The sequence below is a fragment of the Hyla sarda genome, chromosome 6 (genome assembly GCF_029499605.1).
Source record: "Hyla sarda isolate aHylSar1 chromosome 6, aHylSar1.hap1, whole genome shotgun sequence".
NCBI lineage: Eukaryota > Metazoa > Chordata > Amphibia > Anura > Hylidae > Hyla > Hyla sarda.
The window spans coordinates 220,030,060-220,054,935 of record NC_079194.1 but is presented as its reverse complement, the minus strand read 5'-3'; the positions used below and the strand labels follow the sequence as shown (position 1 = coordinate 220,054,935).

Here is a 24,876-nt window from a genome sequence, read left to right as displayed (position 1 = left end):
GGTGTCTTAGACAACCCCGGTTCCCCCTTATTTTCTGGGTCACCGGAGACCCATGTGACCCGGAATCGCCGGTTTGAATTCACCTGCGATTGACGACATGGTGTTGGGAGGGGCGGGGCCGGGGGGGGGGGGTTGGGTAGTGTCTAATGACCCCCCTGGGCATTTGCTGATAGATATCAGCAGTCACCCGGGTCCGGTCCCGGTGGGTACCGAAATTCCCACGGGCTTACAGGTACGCCCTTGGTCCTTAAGTACCAGGGAGAAAGGGTGTACCAGTACGCCCTTTGTCCCCAAGAGGTTAACTACATAAATGTTGTTGACAGATTCCTGTTTAGATCAGTTTACAACTCCATCACCTTGCTGGTAGTAGTAGGCAGCCATAATGTTTTCATTTAACTTTATGTGTATGCAAAAGATTCTGCACAGAATCGTGGACAATGTACATGTTATTTAAAGGGGTACTCCGTTACCTTGCTGTCGGAGCTCCGCTTTCCAGCGTCCGGAAGTTATTGTTCCGAATGATGTGTGTGCGGGCTTCCGTGTTCAGGGCCGCCACCTGGTGACGTCATGCCCGCCCTGAACACTGAAGCCCGCACACACATTGTTTGGAACAATAACTTCCGGATGCTGGAAAGCGGAGCTCTGACAGTAAGGTAACGGAGTAAGGTATTCTTTTATCTTATGCCAAAAGTGAAGATAAATGAAAAAAAAAAAAAAAAAAAAAAAAAAAAGCATACTTAAAGGAGAAATCTCATGGAGAAAAAAAAAATAAGAAATGTATCCCCTATCCATAGGATAGGGGATAAGTTCTAGATTGCAGGGGGTCCGACCGCTGGGGCCCCCAGCAATCTCCTGTATGAAGCCCCAGCTCTCATCCACAGTGGAGCATCACCACCCCTGCCCGAAGTGGGGTCCGCCACGACCCCCTTATATTGCTCTATGGGAGAGCCAAAAATAGCCGAACGGCTCCCCATAGAGCTAAATGAAGGGGTCGGGGGTCGTGACGCCCCGTTGTGGAGGATAGCTGGGGCCCCAAACCGGAGATAGCGGGGGGCCCAGCGCTCGGACCCCCTGCAATCTAAAACGTATCCCCTATCCCTGCGGATAGGGGATAAGTTTTTGTCCATGAGACTTCTTTAATATCATAATATTTTGTTGCAGTATTTTGGACAAAACAAAACAAATAAGCAATGAAAATTCTGCCATTTGGTAGATTTATCTAAACCTGTGTAGAGAAAGATTAGTGCAGATGCCCATAGCAACCAGACTGTTTCTTTTATTTTTCAGAGGCCTTTTTAAAAAATGACAGAAGGAATCTGATTGGTTGGTATGGGCAACTGCACCACTCCTCCTCTACACAGGTTTTGATAACTCTCTCCCTATGGGTATGTTCAAACCTGCATATTGTGCTGCAGATATTTTGATGTAGATTTTGCTACCCATTGACCACAGTGGTTAGCAAAATATCCACTTGTGAACGTAGTCTGTGTATGAAACTAAGCAGAGAAGTTTTATTTTCCCCTTCCTTAATCCTTTACTTATGCTAAATCTATTCATCATATTCTTACCGGCCCCTTTGGGTGACTGAGCACAAACTGCAAAGCCTGCTCCAAAGATACCCCCCATTGCAGTCATCAGCTGCATCTTAGCTGCACTCCAGCGGTCAAACCCAGCACGGAGGAGAATAGCAAAATCCCCAACCTGAAAAATAACACCATATTAGAGATATGCAGGATGAGAAAAAGCACAAGGGTCGCCGAATACATGCACTTCACTGACCTCATGGGGAATTTCATGTAATAAGATGGCCACCGTTGTGAGGATTCCCACCTGGTAGAAAAAAAAATTCTTAAATGGTTTCCAAATAAAAAGTTTACATATTTTAACTATTGATTTATTTTGTTATCTTTTACACAACTCACTATGCATATTAAATATCATAACCTTATAGGACAGTATGTTATGCATACAGCAATACCAATCATGTGGTGGTGTTTTTTCTGTTTAACATAATATGGCAAGTAAAGAAGTTTTTATGCAATTATATTAAACTCATTTTTATATTTTTCCTTTCTCTAGGCAGGGGTACTCAACTGACAGACTACGGTTCGAATGCAGACTGCAGCCACCAGCTGTCTGGATCCCTGCCAGTGGTCCCTGTAAGCTGTGCAGTAGTGTAGCTTGAACAGCATTCAAGGAAGGTCTGTCTGAATGTTTCACTTAAAGGTGCTATTTCAGCCCTTAAAGGGGTTCTCCGGTGCTTACACATCTTATCCCCTATCCAAAGGATAGGGGATAAGATGCCTGATCGTGGGAGTTCCGCAGCTGGGGATGCCCGTGATCATGCACGCGGCACCCCGTTTGTAATCAGTCCCCGGAGCGTGTTCGACCACCGGGCCGGCGGCGTGTGACGTCACGCCTCCGCCCCCGTGTGACGTCACGCTCCGCCCCTCAATGCAAGCCTACGGAAGGGGGGATGATGTCACATGCTGCCGGTCCGGTGGTCTCCCGTAATCAGACCCGGAGCAAACATGCTCCGGGGACTGATTACAAATGGGGTGCCATGTGCATGATCACGGGCGTCCCCAGCTACGGGACTCCCGCAATCAGGCATCTTATCCCCTATCCTTTGGATAGGGCATAAGATGTGTAAGCACCGGAGAACCCCTTTAAAAACTTAAAAGTGTTGGGGTAAGTCTGACCTGACGATCTCCAGAACGGGGCCCGGAATCTCTTCACTGAATAGAGCAGTCGGGTCAGCACATGATCCATGCATTGTCTATGGGAGCCCCGGAGATACATGAGTACAGCGCTCGGGTATCTCCAAAGTGCACCTACTACGAGTATGCCTGGTCTTCGTGTTTAGCTCAGACCTATACCTGATTCGAGTATGCAGACCTTAACTAAACGTGGTTCTGTACCCCTGCACTAAAAGACTTTTAAGTGGTATTCCATGAATTTTTTTTTTCAAATCAACTGGCTCCAGAAAGTTAAACAGATTTGTAAATTACTTCTATTAAAAAAAAAAAAATCTTATTCCTACCAGTAATTATCAGCTGCTAAAGTAGAGTTGTTCATTTCTGTCTCACAACAGTGTTCTCTGCTGACACCTCCCTCTGTCTCAGGAACTGTCCCGAGCAGGAGAGACAGACAGAGGTGTCAGCAGAGAGCACTGTTGTCAGACAGAAAAGAACAACTCAACTTCAGCAGCTAATAAGTATACTGGTAGAATTAAGATTTTTTTTTTTATAGAAGTACCGTATATACTCGAGTATAAGCCGACCCGAGTATAAGCCCCTAATTTCAACCCAAAATCCCAGGAAAAGTTATTGACTCGAGTATAAGCCTAGGGTGGGAAATACATCATCCCCCCCTGTCATCATCCAGACCCGTCATTAACATCCTCATCATCATCATCACCGCCTGTCATCATCCAGACCCTCATCATCATCACCTGTCATCATCCCCTTGTCATCATCCCACACATCCCCCCCTTCATCATCCCCTTGTCATCATCCCCATCCCCTTCATCATCCCCTTGTAATCATCCCACAGCCCCCCTTCATCATCCCCACCCCCCCTTCATCATCCCACACCCCCCCTTCATCATCCTCTTGTCATCATCCCACACCCCCCCTTCATCATCCTCTTGTCATCATCCGCCCTCAGTGGTCTTCAACCTGCGGATCTCCAGGTTTCAAAACTACAACTCCCAGCAAGCCCGGGCAGCCATCGGCTGTCCGGGCTTGCTGGGAGTTGTAGTTTTGAAACCTCCGGAGGTCCGCAGGTTGAAGACCACTGCGGCCTTCGACATCATCCAGCCCCCTCTCACCCCCCTTTAGTTCTGTACAGTACTCGCCTCCGCTCGGCGCTGGTCCGGTGCTGCAGGGCTGTCCGGTGAGGAGGTTGTCCGGTGGGATAGTGGTTCCGGGCTGCTATCTTCACCGGGGGCGCCTCTTCTCCGCGCTTCGGGCCCAGAATAGAGGCGTTGCCTTGACAATGACGCAGAAGTACGTTGGCAATGAACGTACCTCTGCGTCGTTGTCAAGGCAACGTGACTATTCTGGGGCCGGGCCCGAAGCGCTTAGAAGAGGCCTCCCCGGTGAAGATAGCAGCCCGGAACCACTATTCCACCGGACCACCTCCTCTCCGGACAGTCCTGCAGCACCGGACCAGCGCCGAGCGGAGGCGAGTACTGTACAGAACTAAAGGGGGTGAGAGGGGGCTGGATGATGTCAAAGGCCGCAGTGGTCTTCAACCTGCGGACCTCCGGAGGTTTCAAAACTACAACTCCCAGCAAGCCCGGACAGCCGATGGCTGCCCGGGCTTGCTGGGAGTTGTAGTTTTGAAACCTCTGGAGGTCCGCAGGTTGAAGACCACTGCGGGTGGAGAGTTCACTCGAGTATAAGCCGAGGGGGGGTGTTTTCAGCACGAAAAATCGTGCTGAAAAACTCGGCTTATACTAGAGTATATACGGTAATTTAAAAATCTGTTTAACTTCCTGGAGCCAGTTGATATGGAAAAAAAAGGGGTGTTTTTTTCATGGAACACCCCTTTAACATGCAAACACATAGCACAATAAAGCAAACCTATTAGGTGTACTAAGATAGCAGACCTAAGGACCACTGTTCGACCATCAGCATCCTACTATAAGATGACAGAGGGAACCCGCCCTTCTGTAAACCACTTGGAGGCTTACACCTGCATTTAGGGTGTTGAATGGCTGGATTTGGAGTCCTCCAATCCCATCAGTTACAGCATGAGCTTTGCCGTTATTCACAGCCAGCGTCCCGAAGTGGTGGTGCTGGCACAGCTTAACCCCACAAGCCATGACATGACTGTATGCCGTTTTGTGGGTACTACTTCCCTGGATTGTGGGTACTACTTCCCTGGATTTCTCCTGAGTACGGAAATACCCCATATGTGGCCCTAAACTGTTGCCATGAAATGCGATAGGGCTCCGAAGTGAGAGAGCGCCATGCGCATTTGAGGCCTAAATTAGGGATTTGCATAGGGACGGACCCGGATGCACGAATTAGACTTGCCTCCAATACCAAAAGTATCCTACAGCAGTGTTTCCCAAACAGGGTGCCCCCAGCTGTTGTAAAACAATGGCTGTCCGGCAATATTGTGAGTTGTTGTTTTGCAACAGCTGGAGGCCATGTTTTGGAAACCGTGCCGTACCAGACTTATTTTTTTTTTGGGGGGGGGGGTTAGGAGTATATGTAGTGTTTTACTTTTTATTTTGTGTATTGTTTTATGGTTACATTCACACAGGCGGGGGTTCACAGCGAGTTTTCTGCCGGGAGTTTGAGCTGCAGTGGAAAATTTGCTGCATCTCAAAGTTGCAGTGAGAAACTCACTGTAAACCCCCGCCCATGTGAATGCACCCTGTACATTCACATGGGGGGAGAGGGGGAGCCTCCAGCTGTTGCAAAACTACAACTTCCAGCATGCCCTTTGGCTGTCCGTGCATGCTGGGGATTGTAGTTATACATCAGCTGGAGGCACACTGGTTGCAAAACAGTTCAACGATTCGTAATGCTGTCAATATTTCATATGAAAAATAGCTTTGCAAAATAGGAGGGGGCTCTGTGTGTGTGGAGTCTTTTCACTGCAGTTTCCCTTAAAAGGGGTCTTTTGGAGAAAATGAATTGTTTTCGAAGCAACTAGTGCCACAAAGTTATTGGAAAGTTTTGGAAATTATATAGCAATAGCTACATAATAGCAGCCTACAAGACTATCTAGGAGGGGAGAGGAGCCCCACGTGTCATCTGGGTAATGTCAGGTCATATAGATCACTGTTTTTGATTTCTGGAGTGCTGTGGAGAGCTTCCTTTTTTATGCAACTGGAGCCCCTAAACCAAAGTTCAAGATTCTGCGTGTACCCGTCTTCATTTGCTGACTTATGGTGGATGTGCTGCTCTTCTCTTCTTGTTTATTATACACACACACACACACACATATATACATACATACATATATATATATATATATATATATATATATATGTGTGTAATTAATTGTATGCTCTACTCATTTACAGTTCCATGCTGCTGCTATAATGGTAATATTAAACCTATTATTGCACCCGTTATATGTAAGGACCTGACTGACCACTGACATTACTCATTAGGAAGTCACCTGAAATAGTTTTTGTGCACTAATATTATGTCTCTATTGCAGATCAGGTTATATGTACTTGTTCTTTTCACTTCTGTCATGGATTTATTTGCTTGTAGATATTTACTGTTTAGTACCTTGTCATTTTTTTAAGCACTTTATTTGTACATGTCGCACTCTCTTATTTTCAAGTTTATTTGAGTTATACCTGGCCATTGCTTAATAGCTATTGTTCAAGTATATTGGAGTTAAAGGGGTATTCCAGGAATTTTTTTATTTGACTATGCTACAGGGGCTGTAAAGTTAGTGTAGTTCATAATATAGTGTCTGTACCTGTGTGTGACGGTTTTCTCACAATTCTTCTGTGATTTTTAATCAGCATACAAAATGATTGCTGTCTCAGATTTTTCCCAGCTTGCAATGTGGCAGAGGCCTGACTCACTAGTCAGCTGATGACAGGGAGCCTGTCTGCTTCAATGGGTGGAGCGATCGCTAGGTGGGAGAGAGATCAATCTGCAACTAATGCAACAGCTGTAGGCACCCTGATTGAGAACCATAGGTCTTTTGAATGCAGCTCATTTATGTTTCAATGGGTGGGGTGGCTGATGTGAGGGAGGGAGGAAAATGGAATTATGGGATTTGTAGTCAAAAAAAGAAAAGTCAAACAGGAAATACCAGTTCACAAAAGGCTAGCCACAGTGTTATGGTAATCTCATGACATAGCCATTTATCCCCAAGACAAGCGCAGATCCTTCCTAAGCATGTCCATTACTGCCTGCCAGGTACGTACTAAAATCACCTTATGGTGGATAACCCCTTTAAACCTGGCCATTGTTTTTTTATCTATTGTTGCCCATACCCCATTATGGTCTTTTGTAGCTCTAGGAATCAAGGTATGTAGCTTATTCTGCTACAAACCAGACATTGTTTTTAACAGTGTTTCATCTTTGGGATACTATATAATATAAATTTTACATTTTCTGTGATTATTTAAATATGGTTGTGCGTATATTATTCCATACATTCTGTTTTCTTACGTTTGTCTGGAAAGATTACATTACTTCCTCCAAGGCATACAGCAGCTGATAGATATGGAAGGCTTTAGATTTTATAATAAAAGTCATTTACAATGACTTTATAATGTTCTGATATGTTATTACAACAGCTGATTTAAAAACCATTTCATTTCCTCAGAAGTACCCCCTTAATTGAGCCCACCTGGCTAGACTCCGGTAGCCTAAACTGCTGAGACTCATAAGTGGGTTGGGGTGAGTTCACATTATGTGCAGTTTTGATCCGTTTTCTTATTCAAAGCATTCTTTTTAGAGAAATATTACTATGAGGCTATAGAGATTTGACCTATAATTAAAATTGAGGTGTTTTATGGGTTTTTTGTGGGTCATGTTGGTGATCACATGACCCAGTTACAGAAATCAGAATACATCCTTAGTTGAAAGGTGCGACCAGCCCTCTTGCAGCTCTACCTGGTTCGGTGCACGGATCGGGGCGAGTCACTCCCCCTTGTAATACTTGTAGAAAGAATGGATGTCTCCCGCACCAATATTCAGGTAAAAGGTTTCTCTTTATTAATCCTAAGTAAAACTTTAAAGGACATCAGTGTAGACAGGATAAAAGTCCAACGCGTTTCACAAGTCACATAGCCTTTGACGTGGATCCATGACCAAGGCTATGTAACTGGCCGAAAAGGCGTCGGATTTTTATCCTGTACACTGATGTTCTCTAAAGATTTTATTTTGGATTAATAAAGAGAAACCTTTTACCTGAATATTGGAGCTGGAGACGTCCGTTCTTTCTACCAGTTAAAGTAATGAAACCCACAATGCAACAGAGATGGAAAGAAACAGTAATATAGTTAAAGTGTGTGTGAATGATATTTGCAAAAAACAAAAAAACTAAACAAACCTGGAGTACTTCTTTAAATGTTTTTATGTTAAACATTTATATAAGGTTCATGAGGAAAGTGTTTTTAATAAACAAAGCACAAAAAGAGGGTACAAAATGAGTTTAGTTGAGGGAAGATTGGAAGCAACCCAAGAAAATAATATTTTACTGAAAGAGTAGTAGATGCTTGGTACAAACTTACAACAGATAGTAAATGCACAGTAAGGCTGGGTTCACACTACGGTTTGTAATTACGGTTCCCGTATACGGCTGGGAGGAGGGGGGGCGGGGCTTAATCGCGGTGCCCGCACTCAGCCGTATTCGGGAACCGTAGTTAATGTATGTCTATGAGCCGACCGGAGTGAACCGCAGCCTCCGGTCGGCTCATAGACATACATTAACTACGGTTCCCGAATACGGCTGAGTGCGGGCGCCGCGATTAAGCCCCGCCCACCCCGCCTCCCAGCCGTATACGGGAACCGTAATTACAAACCGTAGTGTGAACCCAGCCTAAGTAAACTTACACAACTTACACTCTGGGGCAGGGATGTCTGAAAGTACAAAAGAAGTGCAGAAGAAAAATATAGCCAGACCTACCTTTCTACTGACCAGAAAACTGCCTGCCACCGCCATGCCATGGGTGAAGTTATCAATGGTGTTGGCCAGGAGGTTGAGGTAGCCACTGACCTGTAAGATATAAGCCATTGAGTAGTGTACAGTCAGATGTCCTCTCCAGTGTATAATGTGCTCTTGGTATACACTACATCAGTGGTCTTCAACCTGTGGACCTCCAGATGTTGCAAAACTACAACTCCCAGCATGCCCGGACAGCCAACGGCTGTCCGGGCATGCTGGGAGTTGTAGTTTTGCAACATCTGGAGGTCCGCAGGTTGAAGACCACTGCACTACATATTAGTGACTGACCTTAATACTGTCACTTTTCGGTCTCTTTTGTGCACAGTCCTGCTTTTTTTTCACCCCATGCTTCCCATTCATTAAGCTGCCTGGGTCTACCTTCTGAAAAACAAAAAAAAAACATTTTTTTTTTACAACAAAAAAAAAAATCCTGTAGTTATATGCACATGTGTTTAGTTTATATTTAAAGGGGTATTCCAGGCTAAAACTTTTTTTTTTTTTAATAATATTATATATATATATATATATATATATATATATATATATATATATATATATATATATATATATCTCAACTGACTCAGGAAAGTTAAACAGATTTGTAAATGACTTCTATTAAAAAATCTTAATCCTTCCAATAGTTATTAGCTTCTGAAGTTTTCTGTCTAACTGCTCAATGATGATGTCACGTCCCGGGAGCTGTGCATGATGGGAGAATATCCCCATAGGAACTGCACAGCTCCCGGGACGTGAGTCATCAGAGAGCAGTTAGACAGAAAACAACAACTCAACTACAGAAGCTAATAACTATTGGAAGGATTAAGATTTTTTAATAGAAGTAATTTACAAATCTGTTTAACTTTCCGGAGCCAGTTGATATATATAAAAACGTTTTGGCCTGGAATACACCTTTAATTCAAACATGGACTAACTATGCAGGTATTGCCCAAAGGTCCATGGCAACCAACATAAAGGGCAATGTGTTATCCAGCTCAGGTGTAATTTGACTACAGTGGGTGGTAAAGGGCTCATGAGCCTTACTGCCTGGGGAGCCAGCCCAATCCTAGTCCATTCCACACTGGCACCATCAAATTTGAAGTGAATCTCTGTGAATTATTCGATGAATAGAATGTCCCTGGTACGTGGTGTCCATTTATTGGCCAAACTAGACAGGTGGGTGATGCAATCTCTTGGTAAAGCCACATTTTTCTAGAATAGTGACAAATGCTTCAAATTTGAAATCTGTGGGACTACAAGCACCAGCAGAATAATATTAAAGTGAACAGATATAGTGGCTGTTGGAAGGACAAGTGATCTTCAGTGCTGAGTGGCGCCCATTGGTAAATTGTTGTTGAGCACAATGTGACAGGGCATGTGGGTGGCCAGAGCTGTGACCATACCAATATTGAACTAAGTTCACACAATGCATATTTGTTGCAGATTTTCTGCCTGTATGAGTAAAATACAGTAGTAGCAAAGTAAATGAAAAGTAACAATCTACAATCAGTGTTGCAGATTTTGCGGCAGATTATTTGTGGTGGTAGTGAAACGTTTTAAATAACAAAGAACGCTGTGCTCATTTTACCAATCCCTTGGCGCTTCCGCGGCGACACTTCACTTGTTCCTTGCCGGCCTTTGAACACTCGGCCTCCAGCAAAGATGTGTTATGTTACAAGTCACATGGGCTGACATGTCATTACTGTAACCCGGATGAGCAGAGACAGCAGAGCATCAGGAAACCATTGCTAAAAGGACAACTATAGTTTTTTTGTATTTTTATTAATTATTGTAGATACTGGCTGTTATCCACAAGGAAATTCACCAAAGTCCACACGATTTACTGAGGAAGATTTAGAAAATCCACTACATGTGTTAAAGGGGTTATGCAGGAAAAATTTTTTTTATATATATCAACTGGTTCCAGAAAGTTAAACAGATTTGTCCGGGACGTGACATCATCATTGACCAGTTAGACAGAAAACTTCAGAAGCTAATAAATATTGGAAGGATTAAGATTTTTTAAATAGAAGTAATTTACAAATCTGTTTAACTTTCCTGAGCCAGTTGATATATAAAAAGTTTTTGCCTGGATAACCCCTTTAAGGTTATTTTTTCTGTCTAAGTGCTCTCTGATGACACGTGTCTCAGGAACCGCCCAGTTTAGAAGCAAATCCCCATAGCAAAGCTCTTCTAAACTGGGCGGTTCCCGAGACAGGTGTCATCAGAGAGCACTTAGACAGAAAAGAACAACCTTAACTTCAGAAGCTCATAAGTACTGAAAGGATTAAGATTTTTTTTATAGAAGTAATTTACAAATCTGTTTAACTTTCTGGAGCCAGTTGATATATATAAAAAAGTTTTTTCCTGGATAATCCCTTTAACAGCTCCTACTAAAGCTATTGGACTCTTAAACGTTTGATACACTAGACCAGTGTTCCCCAACCAGGGTGCCTCCAGCTGTTGCACAAGGCTGCCGAAGGCTGTCCAGGCATGCTAGGAGTTGTAGTTGTGCAACAGCTGGAGGCACCCTGGTTGGAAAACACTGAACTAGAGTGATATACAAAGCTTTTGATCTTCAGGAAAAGATAGAAGGATAACCGCACCTCCTCAATGTTTGTGTGACAACCTTGCATGGGACATGGAAGGCAAATACATACCAAATGAACCTCTGGATGAACAGGACAATAACTACATAGATATTCCAAGTCATAACAACCATAACAATGTAATTAAGTCATTGTTTGCTTTCCAATATTACAGTGTGTTTACATAGAACTGCAGGTAGACTTACTGCACTTTAACTAATTTACAAAAGTCACAAGTCCCCATATACATCCCGGATGAGAATTATGAAGAATCTAGCCCTACTTCATTTGTGTTTGTATATTAGAGGCTTCCAGCTGCTACAGAACTACAATTTCCATCATATTAAAAAAGGCATTCACTGTATGCCCCCTGCAAGTATACATGAAAACTACTTTGGGTTTAAAATGACTTGTTTCTTAAACATGTGCTGCTGGCTCTGCTGAATACTGGGTTACCCATATGTCTTAATGTCATAGGGCTCGGATTACAAAGAGTCCACTGACTGAAGATAGAAGTGTCCATATAAGAGGGTGCGGTGCTGCTGTACTTTATACGTAAGAAGGATAATGATAGGAAGAAGGCCACTTCATAGTGTCTAGAAATAGACAAGTGAGCTCTCTAGTAGTTCATTAAATGTAAACCTGTATGCACTGCTACCTAGGATAAATGGTTTCTATTCTCATCAACAACCCCTATAATATGAGAACCACAAGCAAACAGCTGTCAGCTACCCATGTATACTCCATATAGCCTTTCACCTTTGTGTCTTTCACCGGAACAGATCCGGTGGTCATCTGTTCTTCATTGGAAAAGGTTTTCTCCAAAATTAGGAAAGCAAAGAATCCAATAATAACCCATAGGCCCAGGAGACGCTGCTGCTGGAGAGACTGAGAACTCCCTGCAGGGAAAAAACATCATATTATAGGTGGAAATGTGCAATCTTCAGAGCAAGGTATAAAAATGTAAGGAAGTATTATGAGGCCAAATAGAATATCCAAAAATGATTGTTTCAGAATACTGCAGATTGTGTTACCCATGAACCATTCATACAACTACAAAGACCAAAACAAATGGTCTTAAAGGAACACTGAGCAAAACTTGTACTCGGTTTTATGCTTAATGCTGGAACTTAATAGATATCCCATGTGTCAGGCTGTGGAACAACTTAGCCCCAGTGACATAGCAGAACCCTTTAAATTTTCTCCTTGCTGCTGCCAGTAGCTGTATTGCTGGGTCACCCAGACCCATTGATGCAATGCTGGAGTGTTGGGGAGGAGAGATTCTGGTGAGAGGTGTTCTGGGGATACCAGGCGGTGTACACTCACACACTCTGTCCCGCATCTGACATCCCGCACCCTGCTTTCTAACTGTGGTGCAGTCTTAGGACATGTAGATGAAGAGGAGTGTATGCTGTGTGTGGACCCTTCATGACCACCCACCAAGCATGTTGATGGAGGGTACATTGTGCGGATGGGAGACATGCTGAATGGAGGGTTTGCCTGGTGTGGATTGATGGAGGACATGCTAATGAGTGTGTGGGTGTAGGGTGTCCTGAGTCTCCCATTGGAACAAATTGGTGGTCACATATGTGCACTGCTGTTATATTAATTGTCTATTTGAGTTCCAAGAGAAAACAGAGTGCTGTACTCCACTATCTCCAGCAGCTCCAATAGACAATGAATGGAGAAGCAGCGCACACGTGTGACCACTACTCTGTTCCAATGGGAGACTCTGGACCCCCTTCTTGAGATCACATGGGGTCCCAGCAGTTGGCCCCCCCCTCACGATAACACACTAAGGGTACCGGTCACCAAATAAAACTTTTAATATGGTATTCCTTGTGTAATTAGCAGACACTCTCCCATTCACTTACTTTTAAAATGGCAGGCCTGGCAGGAGACCACACTCAGGAAGTGCTTCTCTTTGCACTGAGCTTGATTGAAACATGTATAGCGCCTCACTGAAACATGTATAGCGCCTCACTGAAACATGTATAGCGCCTCACTGAAACATGTATAGCGCCTCACTGAAACATGTATAGCGCCTCACTGAAACATGTATAGCGCCTCACTGAAACATGTATAGCGCCTCACTGAAACATGTATAGCGCCTCACTGAAACATGTATAGCGCCTCACTGAAACATGTATAGCGCCTCATTGAAACATGTATAGCGCCTCATTGAAACATGTATAGAGCCTCATTGAAAGCTGCAAAGAGCCTCAATGAACCATGCACAGAGCCTCACTGAAACATGCACAGAGCTTGAGGTCTTCTATTCCTCACAGCACTGCAACGATGTGAGGGCGGATGTGGTCCTCCAGCAGGCTTCAGTGAGGTCATGCCTGCTGGGAAATGCTTTCTCCTGCTGTGAGATTGCACGATGTGAGCAAGAAGAAGGTAAGATACACAGCTTATTAGAGATCTGATTTTTTTAAAGGTGGAAGGAGTGTTAGAAGTAGTTAGGGAACATGGCCTAGTTAGTTTAGAAATGTTTATTTGATGACAGGTACTTTTTAATGGTAGGAAAACCGATGTAAGGAGACCCTAACACTACTTCATGACTGATATTGGGAGGTGCTTCTTGTGTTAACATTCAAGTTGGAGGCTCCGTTATATTTACATGACAGACAACACAGCAGAAACCAATAGATGCTATAATAAGGTGTCTGATGCAATGGGCCAGGCACTATGTCAGTAGTAAACAATAGAACTGAACAAGACAGATGTGAACAGAGCCCCAGGCAGCAAGCATAAAGCTTTGGAATGGCTCAAACTAAAAAGCAGCTACTGATACCTGCGTGATGCACGTTCACACATTCTCACCTGCTTCTTTCAGCCAGGCTGGTCAACAACAAACATGCAGGTACATGTCTGTATTCACTATTTATTCTGAAAATACTTTGAACAAACAGTTAAACTTTTTTTATCCCCATTTATGACCATGAATAGTGTTTTCCAGGATTTAACATTAACCGCTTATCCTTAAGGTGCCCTTATACATAAGACTAAACAAATCTCCTCCTTGACGAATGATGTAGTAGGAAATAAGGATTGGACAATTTTTTTAATGCCAGGTCTAACACTGCCAATGGTGCCTACCAGCGACTCATTCCCTTCTACACAACGACAACACATGCACACTCAACTGAATTGAGCAAGCATATGTACACAGGTGGCCAGCAGCTATTAAAGGTGTACAGATATATTTTAGATAAGCCATCTATGTGTAATCAGTGGATGCCCCACCCTCTCAGACACCATCTGATAAAAAAGACCAATTGCTGATAATTAGGTCTACCCCCTCCACAACAATCATACACTGACTGATCATCAACTAAAATCCTGAAAAAAAATTAAGCTCATTGGGCTAAAATTATTTTAGAGGGGAAGATCCTCTTAAAAGGATAGTCAATGAATAAGTTTCCTTTATGTACTGATGCCAAATATGCACTAAATGTATTACATGTAAAGTCAGCAGTTGATATATAGGCATATAAAGTGGAGCAGACTGGAGGCATTTACATACCTGTTGTGGCGCTGCAGGTGTAAGCCCAGGCCTCCGGCAGAAGATGAACAAACACATCGCCTAGTAAACCACCAATGGCAAAACTCAGCAGCTGCTTCAGCCTCTTGGCGCCCTCTGGAAATGGAAAAACTAAATGAATACCCTTCTCTTCTGAGAATGAATGGAGGTACTCAGAGTAAATCACTCTATGAAGCTCTCATTGAAGAGTTTACAAGTGTGAACCCCTGACAGGTTGGGGTTATGTAAGTAATGCTGTAAACTCACACAGGAATGTGGATATTTGGCTTTTCTCTGGGCACTGCCAGATTAGAATTTTGGATACAGCATTCATATTCTAGATTTTAAAATCACAGCAATAGCATCTATGTTATAGGGATATTTTCATCTCAAAAGGCTTAGATATGCAATCACTTTATGATCTGTGGGGGTCTGACCTCTGGGAACCTCACTGATCAGGAGAATCAAGGGGACACCGCTCCAGTAGCGCTGCATTCCCTTCTGAGATTGTCCCTGCACAGCAGCACTCAGACACCTAGTTGTGCAGGGAAGTGTTGCTGGTCCTATTCACTTCAGCATTTAGTAATATTTGGGTTGATTATTATTATTATTTTTTTTTTACTGTGTATATAAACATAGCATTTATTATTACTACAGTTTTGCTAAAAAGTTCCATCTATGTGGCAAGTATCTCAAAATTGCAGTGTTATTTTTCATAGCCATACACTGTATACAGGTAAAGCACGGGGGCATAGCTATTAAAACACTGCAAGTAAATCACTAAGCATAAAGGTAAGGGCACCCCTAGGTGGGCTTTACACACATGCCTTATTTTGAGTCTCATTTTGGTCAGTATTTTACCAAAGCCAGGCATGGGTCCAAAACCCAGAAGAAGGTGCAGATGGTTCCGTGTTCATCATTTCCTGGTGCTGGAGACACTAAATCACATTGCCACACACTGGTTGCGGTGGGACATCACAGCAGACAGTGACTGGCTGAGCAGCAATATCTTCTGCCGACCCCAGCACGTTATCTCTGTTTAACTTCACATCCTAGTGCTGGGGTCACGGTGACACATTGGCACTTAGCCTCTCAGTGGCCGCAGTGGTGTCCCACCTCACCCAGTGATTGGCTGAGAGGCACTGAGACTTACTGACCCCCCCCAGCACCAGGAAGTGTAGTTTGATGGACACTGCAATATCGGATCGCTGTGGTCAGAGCTAGGAAGGTAACTCCAGCTATTACCTGTGCAGGGGTGTGGAAATGTAAAAAAAAAAAACTACTTGTCCAAGGGACTAAAACGGAGCAGAATCTACTTGTCACTCATGAAAATCCACTTGTCCTGGTACAAAATAATTTTAACCCAAATAGTATGTAAATAAGGTCTTATCAATAAAAACTTGGCCAGCATGTCACCCCATTAGGTGGATAGGGTCCCTGATAAGTATGTCCGCCCCATTAATGGAATACTGCAGTGCAAAATAACTTATCGTGACCGCTGGGAAACCCCTCCCCCCCCCCCCCCCCCCGATCTTTTGTAAGGGGCCCCGGCAGGAATGGGGGCTTGTCCGCATTACGCAGCGACTGACCCGCTCCCCCCCCCATGTATCACATAGATACATGGAGGGGGCATTTCAGCACTACAGTATTCCTTTAAGTAGGTAGTCCCCCTTCAGGCAGGTATGTCCCTTTATCAGGTAGGGATCAAGTAGGGCTCCCAATGCACCCTGTGTCATTATATTCCCCAGCCCCCTCTGATGCACCCTGCGCCATTATATCCCACCCCCCCCCTCTGATGCCTTCTGCGCCATTATATTCGGGGGGCCCTCTGATGCCCCCTGCGTCATTATATTCTCCCCCCTCTGATGCCCCCTGCACCATTATATTCTGCCTCTCCGATGCCCCTGCGTCATTATATTCTCCCCCCTCCCCTCTGATGCCCCCTGCGTCATTATATTCTCCCCCCTCCCCTCTGATGCCCCCTGCGTCATTATATTCTCCCCCCTCCCCTCTGATGCCCCCTGCGTCATTATATTCTCCCCCCTCCCCTCTGATGCCCCCTGCGTCATTATATTCTCCTCCCTCCCCTCTGATGCCCCCTGCGTCATTATATTCCCCCCCCCTCCCCTCTGATGCCCCCTGCGTCATTATATTCTCCCCCCTCCCCTCTGATGCCCCCTGCGTCATTATATTCTCCCCCCTCCCCTCTGATGCCCCCTGCGTCATTATATTCCCCCCTTCCCTCTGATGCCCCCTGCGTCATTATATTCCCCCCCCTCCCCTCTGATGCCCCCTGCGTCATTATATCCCCCCCCCTCCCCTCTGATGCCCCCTGCGTCATTATATTCCCCCCCTCCCCTCTGATGCCCCCTGCGTCATTATATTCCCCCCCCTCCCCTCTGATGCCCCCTGCGTCATATTTCCCCCCCTCCCCTCTGATGCCCCCTGCGTCATTATATTCCCCCTCCCCCGATGCCCCTTGCATCATTATATTCCCCCCCCCCCTCTGATGCCCCGTGTCATTATATTTCCGCCCAACCCCCCTCTCCTCTCCTGTACCGCATTATTTATTAAACCTCACCTCCTCTCCAATCCCCTGCTACCTGTCCGCCCCCATGTGTGCTCCGGCAGGCTCAGGGGCTCGGCAGTCACTGTTGTTGCTGGACCGCATCCTTGGTCTGGACGGAGGGGCGCACGATGAGTGACGTCATCGCACACGCCTACGCCAGGATGCTGTCGTCCTGCGCGGCTCGCTATAGGCTGCAGCGCACAGCTGCAGTCTATAGTTTAGTTACAGGTCAAAACTGATTGTTACAGAATCCTTTAGGCATTTTGCCCTGCTTGCCTGAAGCAGGGCTAAATGCCTGAAGAATTCACCTGCCTGGCACCTGGAACTGCATGTCCCGGGAGTCGGGTGATACAATTTCCCCATCCCTGCTGTGTGTCTCTATGAGGAGTTTAAATAAAGGAAGTGAAGGCAGGACAAGCCGGAATCTGACAAGGAATCTGTCCCCTCAGTGCACAGAGCCCCGCCTGTCCCCTCAGTGCACAGAGCCCCGCCTGTCCCCTCAGTGCACAGAGCCCCGCCTGTCCCCTCAGTGCACAGAGCCCCGCCTGTCCCCTCAGTGCACAGAGCCCCGCCTGTCCCCTCAGTGCACAGAGCCCCGCCTGTCCCCTCAGTGCACAGAGCCCCGCCTGTCCCCTCAGTGCACAGAGCCCCGCCTGTCCCCTCAGTGCACAGAGCCCCGCCTGTCCCCTCAGTGTACAAAGCCCCGCCTGTCCCCTCAGTGTACAAAGCCCTGCTTGTCCTGCCCACACTTACTGTATTTGTCTGCTCACAGAGACACACAGACAATAACTATAGGGACAAAAATATACACATTTTTTAACCAAAAGTATATTACAAATATACATATAATGGTAATATCTACATTATATAAAACATTTATGCATTTATCTGTATGCCACCATAGGGCCCGACAGACTTCTATGGCTGCCATATTACTTCTCTGTACAACTGGGTTACAGGACAAATAAATCCTTCCATACGAAGCATACCTTCAGATCTCAGTGTAGCCCCTGCTTCAACTGGAATCACTAAGAGTGGAAACACACCACTTAGTCCCACCAGCAATGAGCCAATCAGAGAGCAGATCCAGGCATCCAGGGGTGAAGTGTTGGCATTTTCACAGGCACGACTTCCCGGGGCACAGGCGGCACTAAGCTGAAATACCACACATGCACAGAGCAGCCAGGGTAGAATCCTGTCCCACATCATCCTATATGGAAAGAAATACAGAATTAAGGATAAAGTGACCTGGGGTTTGGGACAGCCTCAGCCACCGAGTGGCCCTGGGGGCAGCAGGCTCAGCCACTGAGTTGCCCTGGGGGGCAGCAGGCTCAGCCACCCAGTGACCCTAAACCCCCCCCCCCCCAGCCCCCGAGTGACCCTAGGGGGATGTAGGCTCAGCCCCCGAGTGACCCAAGGGCGGTGTAGGCTCAGCTCCCGAGTGACCCAAGGGCGGTGTAGGCTCAGCTCCCGAGTGACCCAAGGGGGGTGTAGGCTCAGCCCCCGAGTGACCCAAGGGGGGTGTAGGCTCAGCCCCCGAGCAACCCTGAGGGGGGGGGTTGGCTCCGCCCCTGAGCGACCCTGAGGGGGGTAGGCTCAGCCTCCGAGTGACCCGATGGGGGTGGGGAGTTGTAGGATCAGCCCCTGAGTGACCCTGGGGGGGGGGGGGGGGGGGGAATGTGTAGGCTCAGCCCCAGAGTGACCCTGGGGGGGATGTGACTACTCAGCCCCAGAGTGACCCTTGGAGGGGGGAATGTGGACTCAGCCCCCGAGTGACCCTGGGGGGGGGGGGGGTAAATGTGCAGGTTAAGCCCCCGAGTGACCCTGGGGGGGGGGATGTGCAGGCTAAGCCCCCGAGTGACCCTGGGGGGATGTATAGGCTCAGCCCCTGAGTGACCGGGGGATGTATAGGCTCAGCCCCCGAGTGACCCTGGGAGGGGGGGGGGTGTAGGCTCAGCCCCCCCGAGTGACCCTGGGGGGGGGGGGGGGGTGTAGGCTCAGCCCCCCCGAGTGACCCGGGGGGGGGGGGGGTGTAGGCTCAGCCCCCGAGTGACCGTGGGGGGGGTGTTGGGAGTAGGCTCAGCCCCCGAGTGACCCTGGGGGGAGGGGGGGGTGTAGGCTCAGCCCCCGAGTGACCCTGGGGGGGGGGGGGGGGTAGGCTCAGCCCCCGAGTGACCCTGGTCGGGGCGGGGAACCATGCTCAGCCAATGTGTGACCGTGGGGGCAGCAGGCTCAGCCACTGAGTGATCCTGTGGGGCACAAGTTTAATTCTAATTTAATGCAGTGGGAAACACCCTTAGTCCATGAGTAACCCTATGGGGTATAACCTTAACTCCCGAGTGACACTTTGGGGCAGACCCTTGGCCCCTGAGTAACTCTATGGGGTGCAGCCTCAACGGCTGAGAAGCATTGACAGTCTGCTGATAACACATTACAGGAAAAAACTTATGTAACTAAGGCTCAAAAAAACAAAAAAAAGGCTTGTTTGGGACTTATATTACCAAACACATTCTTCATAAACAGACACATTCCATTCTATTCCATAGTATTACAAAGGAATCATAGTAATAACAAAACCCAGTATCTAAATAAAACCTCGGCTCACGGAAGACTGATGGACGGCAAAACTAAAAGTGATGAAGAATTCTCATCCAAAACAGAAGGAAGATCACAAGGAGAAATGGAGAAAAGGCTCAAACCTGAGAGGTGATCCCCAGCCTCCAGCCGGTGTGTGCAGGTCCCATAGACACCAGCACAAGATCTCATTTGGAAATGTACCTTCACTAATCCTCCGGTCACAAATCTGACATTAACAGGGCTCCGGGGACCAGGTTTCCTGCTGTAACCTTACGTAACCGGTTTGCAGTTCACGGATTGTACCTTCAGGACACTGCAATCTATGTCTGATACATTAATATACACACCCAGTACTAGCAGAATTGCACTGAAACAATGCCCCCCCGGGCATGCCAACTCAGCCACATAAAACACTAGGGATACATTGCCTGTACCTCCGGAAATGGCTCACTCTCATGGACAAGTATAACAACAGTTTACCCCGATTATACCAGCCGTATAAATGAAGTATCTGCTGGCTAAGCCTGCCATACAGCTACCCTACTGCTTACGTTATGCCATTCATAAATAATGCCACTTTTGGAATTTGTCATACAGCCGCCAATAAATCAAACGTTTTTCATAATAAACTCTGTCCAGAGGAAAAGTTGCACAGTTGCCCATAGCAACCAATCAGATCGCTTCTTTCATTTTAAACAAGGCCTCTGCAAAATGAAAGAAGTGATCTGATTGGTTGCTATGGGCAACTGTGCAACTTTTCCTTTGCACAGGTTTTGATAAATCTCCCCCATAATCCTTAGATGGCAATATATCTCCCCTGCTAACATCTAAAGCTAGCTATATACTGTACATGACACCCACCCTCTCACACAGTGTTCCCCAACTTGTGGCTCTCCAGCTGCTGCAAAACTACAACTCCCATCAAGCCCTGACAGCCGCAGGTTGTAGTTCTGCAACTACTGGAGAGCCACAGGTTGGGGAACACTGCTCTAATATCTACAGCTAGCCATACACCCTATATGACACCTACCCGCTAAAATCTAGAGTCAGCTATAAATCAGACATCAACCCTCCAATACAGCGTTTCCCAACCCGTGTGCCTCCAGCTGTTACAAAACTACCACTTCCAGGATGCCTTCAACAGCTGGAGGCACACTGGTTGGGAAACACTGCTCTAACATATACAGTTAACCATATATAAGATATCCACCCTCTAAAATCTAAACATAGCTAAAATACACTTTGACACCATCATATGCCCTATGAGACCCACCCTCTAAAGCTAGCCATAGACCCTACATGACACCCACTACTTAAAAGGGGTACTCCGCTGGAACTGTCCAGAGCAGGAGAGGTTTGCTATGGGGATTTTCTCCTGCTCTGGACAGTTCCTGACATGGACAGAGGTGTCAGCAGAGAGCACTGTGGTCAGGCATTAAAGAAATTCAAAAAGAAAAGAACTTCCTGTAGAGTATATAACAGCTGATAAGTACTGGAAGGATTAGGATTTTGAAGTAGAAGTAATTTACAAATCTGTTTAACTTTCTGGCATAGTTTTCCACCGGAGTACCCCTTTAATATCTAGAGTGGTGTTTCCCAACCTGCGTGCCTCTATCTGTTGCAAAACAACAACGCATAGCATACCCAGACAGCCGTTGGCTGTCCGGGCATGCTGGGAGTTGTAGTTTTGTAACAGCTGGAGGCACACAGGTTGGGAAACACCACTCTAGATATTAAAGGGGTACTCCGGTGGAAAACTATGCCAGAAAGTTAAACAGATTAGTAAATTACTTCTACTTCATCTACAGGATACACACCCTCTAAAATCTAAAGCTCGTCATACTTTCTACATGTCAACCTCCCCCTTACACCTAGAATCATATACCCTATATAACAAGCTAGCCATACACGACTAATAAATTGTGCTCCAAACACAAAAAAGTCATTTAAACTTCGTATTCCTCCCGTGTTAGTCGGGAGCAATAAAAATATCCCATAGAAATGTACTGTTTATGTCATTGGAAAATCATCCCGATACCTTCTGAGAACTTTCCTGGTCAGAGGGATCCACGTAGTTGCAGGGAATCCTGACATCACTTTCTCCAACCACCTAGTACTCCCAGGAATGTGCCCACTAGAACATTCTTTTCACCCACCGGTTGGGTTCACGGGTAATATTTTGGTCAGGATTTTTAACCGAAATCAAATGTAGGGAGCCATTCTTTCCATTATAGTTCCACTCCTGACCGCATACTACGTGTGAACCCATCCTCATATCCTGAGATGACCACATCCAGCCGCCAACCCCTAGAACAATATTCTTCAATCCGTCTCTACATATGTTGGAAGACTACAACTCCCATCTTGCCCTCACAGCTGAAGGCTGCTGGAGCATAATGGGAGTTGTAGTGCTACAGGAGTTGTAGTGCACTAGAGCAGTGGTCTTCAACCTGCAGACCTCCAGATGTTGCAAAACTACAACTCCCAGCATGCCCGGACAGCCGTTGGCTGTCCGGGCATGCTGGGAGTTGTAGTTTTGCAACATCTGGAGGTCCGCAGGTTGAAGACCACTGCACTAAAGCCTTACCTGGTCCAACTCTGTCATAGGAGTGCATTCACACACAACCGCAGTTGCAGATTTTACAAAGCAGTCAAAATGCCCAAGAATTGCCCCCAAATCCACAGCAGATCCTGTGTGTGTGTGAATGCAGATTTTTACACCAGAAGACATCAAATCTCCACTGGCCGTAGAACTACAAGTCGAAGCAACCTGCAAGTGACATTTGACTCAAGTTTACACCTGCAAAGCAAGGGCTTTTAACTTTCTACACCTGTAGATCCTGGGTGAGGGGCATGCTGAGAGTTGTAGTTCCACAACAGGTGGAGAAGGCAAATGGATTTACAGTGGAAAAACTATTTCAGACACGCCGAGATTCCTTCCCAAATATATTGAAAATGCACAAAGGTTTCCAGCTCCAAATTTGCTGACGCCAGGTGTGCTGGGATTTGTAGTACGACGATAAGGGAAAAGTGCGAAACTCTCCCTGAGTCCTGAGTTGTCAAGCATGCTGGGACATATAGTGCCTCCACATCAGGGCAATGCATAGTGTCCTGTGGAAGCTCAGTAGGGAATGCCAGGCACGCTGAGACTTGTAGTGCCACATCTGTGGAATGCATTGGCCCCAGGACTGCGCTGCAGTAACTTTTCTGCTATAACTCTGCCCTGTGGTCACCCATAGATTATGCTTGTTCAAATCAATTCCTCAGCCCCTATCCTTATCCACTATACAGCCATACTTACCAAAATAAATCACGTTAAGGCTCTCGGTTGTCCTCTCAATCCCTGCCATCCCCAACCTCCTACACCCCACTCCCCGCCCCTCTGCCGGAGCCACGTGTCACCTCCCCCGGAACCATTACCTCATGCCTCTGCGTCTGGAGGGAAGCATTTCGAAAAAGCACTTCCGGCTAAAAAAAAGACCCTGGGGGAAGGTAAATAAAGTGAAACACATCCAGCCATAGTTCAGGATGCCTGTTGTGCTGACATCTAGTGGATAGTATGTGGACTGCAGTGATTCAAAATTAATTTTATTTTTATAAACACTATGGAGAAAAAGAGATATGAGGTTAATACTGTTTTACTGCTCCTTTAGTTTATAGCTATGTATAGATGAGGTTTTGTGCCTTACCTTAAAGGGGTATTCCAGGAAAAAACTTTTTTTTTTTTTCATATCAACTGGCTCCAGAAAGTTAAACATATTTGTAAATGACTTCTATTAAAAAAATCTTAATCCTTTCAATAATTATCAGCTGCTGAAGTTGAGTTGTTTTCTGTCCGGCAACAGTGCTCTCTGCTAGGGTGACCACGTGTCCCGGATCGCCCGGGACAGTCCCACATTTGGAGAGTCTGTCCCGGGTCCCGGTCACCCTCATTCCGGGACAATGCAGTTTCCCGGAATGATCTGAGCCTATGAGCCACCGTCCGCCGACCGCTGCTGTGCTGTGACAGATAGTCACTTATAGGGATGTCCCGATACTGATACTAGTATCGGTATCGGGGCCGATACTAGCCATTTAAATGGTATCGGGACTCGCTTAATGTCCCCGATACCATGTCCGATACCTGCTGCCGCACTGCTGCCCCGTTCTCCGGTCCTCCCGTCCGCTTCATAGTGTTCCATGGAGGAGCATGTGACACACACGTCACTCCGCCCCCTCCCCTGCTCCCAGCGTAACGCTACGGAGGAAGCAGAGTGACGTATATGTCACATGCTCCTCCATAGGACGACATGATGCAGACCGGGAGGACGGAAGAACGGGGCAGTGGAGCGGTAGCACCTGACGGAGGACAGCCACAGGTGAGCTGTGTGCTGCTGCTAATGTCTACAGGGGGCTTGCTGTCTAAAGGGGGGCCCTGCTGCTGTCTAAAGGGGGGCCCTGCTGCTTCTGTCTAAAGGGGGACCCTGCTGCTGCTGTCTAAAGGGGGGCCCTGCTGCTGCTGTCTAAAGGGGACCCTGCTGCTGTCATCCAAAGGGGAGCCCTGCTGCTGCTGTCCAAAGGGGGGCCCTGCTGCTGCGGTCTAAAGGGGGCCCTGCTGCTGCTGTGTAAAGGGGGGCCCTGCTGCTGTGTAAAGGGGGGCACTGCTGCTGCTGTCTAAAGGGGGGCCCTGCTGCTGCTGTCTAAAGGGGGGCCCTGCTGCTGCTGTCTAAAGGGGGGCCCTGCTGCTGCTGTCTAAAGGGGGGCCCTGCTGCTGCTGTTTAAAGGGGGCCCTGCTGCTGTCGTCCAAAGGGGAGCCCTGCTGCTGCTGTCCAAAGGGGGGCCCTGCTGCTGCTGTCTAAAGGGGGGCCCTGCTGCTGCTGTTTAAAGGGGGCCCTGCTGCTGTCGTCCAAAGGGGAGCCCTGCTGCTGCTGTCCAAAGGGGGGCCCTGCTGCTGCTGTCTAAAGGGGGGCCCTGCTGCT

The 24,876-nt window shown here is 46.7% G+C and overlaps 1 protein-coding gene across 3 annotated transcripts in view; it reads right to left on the bottom strand.

Annotated features, from left to right (window-relative positions):
- Positions 1-23,395, bottom strand: part of SLC39A13 (solute carrier family 39 member 13) — a 35,319-nt gene extending 11,924 nt beyond the window's left edge. Inside the window, exons 1-8 of one of the 3 annotated variants that reach the window (XM_056526532.1) lie at positions 23,339-23,395; positions 18,331-18,551; positions 14,776-14,889; positions 12,006-12,145; positions 8,950-9,042; positions 8,623-8,712; positions 1,780-1,830; positions 1,569-1,701 (exon numbers count right to left, since the gene is read on the bottom strand). In XM_056526532.1, the coding sequence (XP_056382507.1) occupies positions 1,569-1,701; positions 1,780-1,830; positions 8,623-8,712; positions 8,950-9,042; positions 12,006-12,145; positions 14,776-14,889; positions 18,331-18,551; positions 23,339-23,367 (871 nt within the window). In that variant the 5' untranslated portion in view covers positions 23,368-23,395. The other 2 variants (XM_056526534.1, XM_056526533.1) reach the window with 2 other exon arrangements.
- Positions 23,396-24,876: the final 1,481 nt, after the last annotated feature.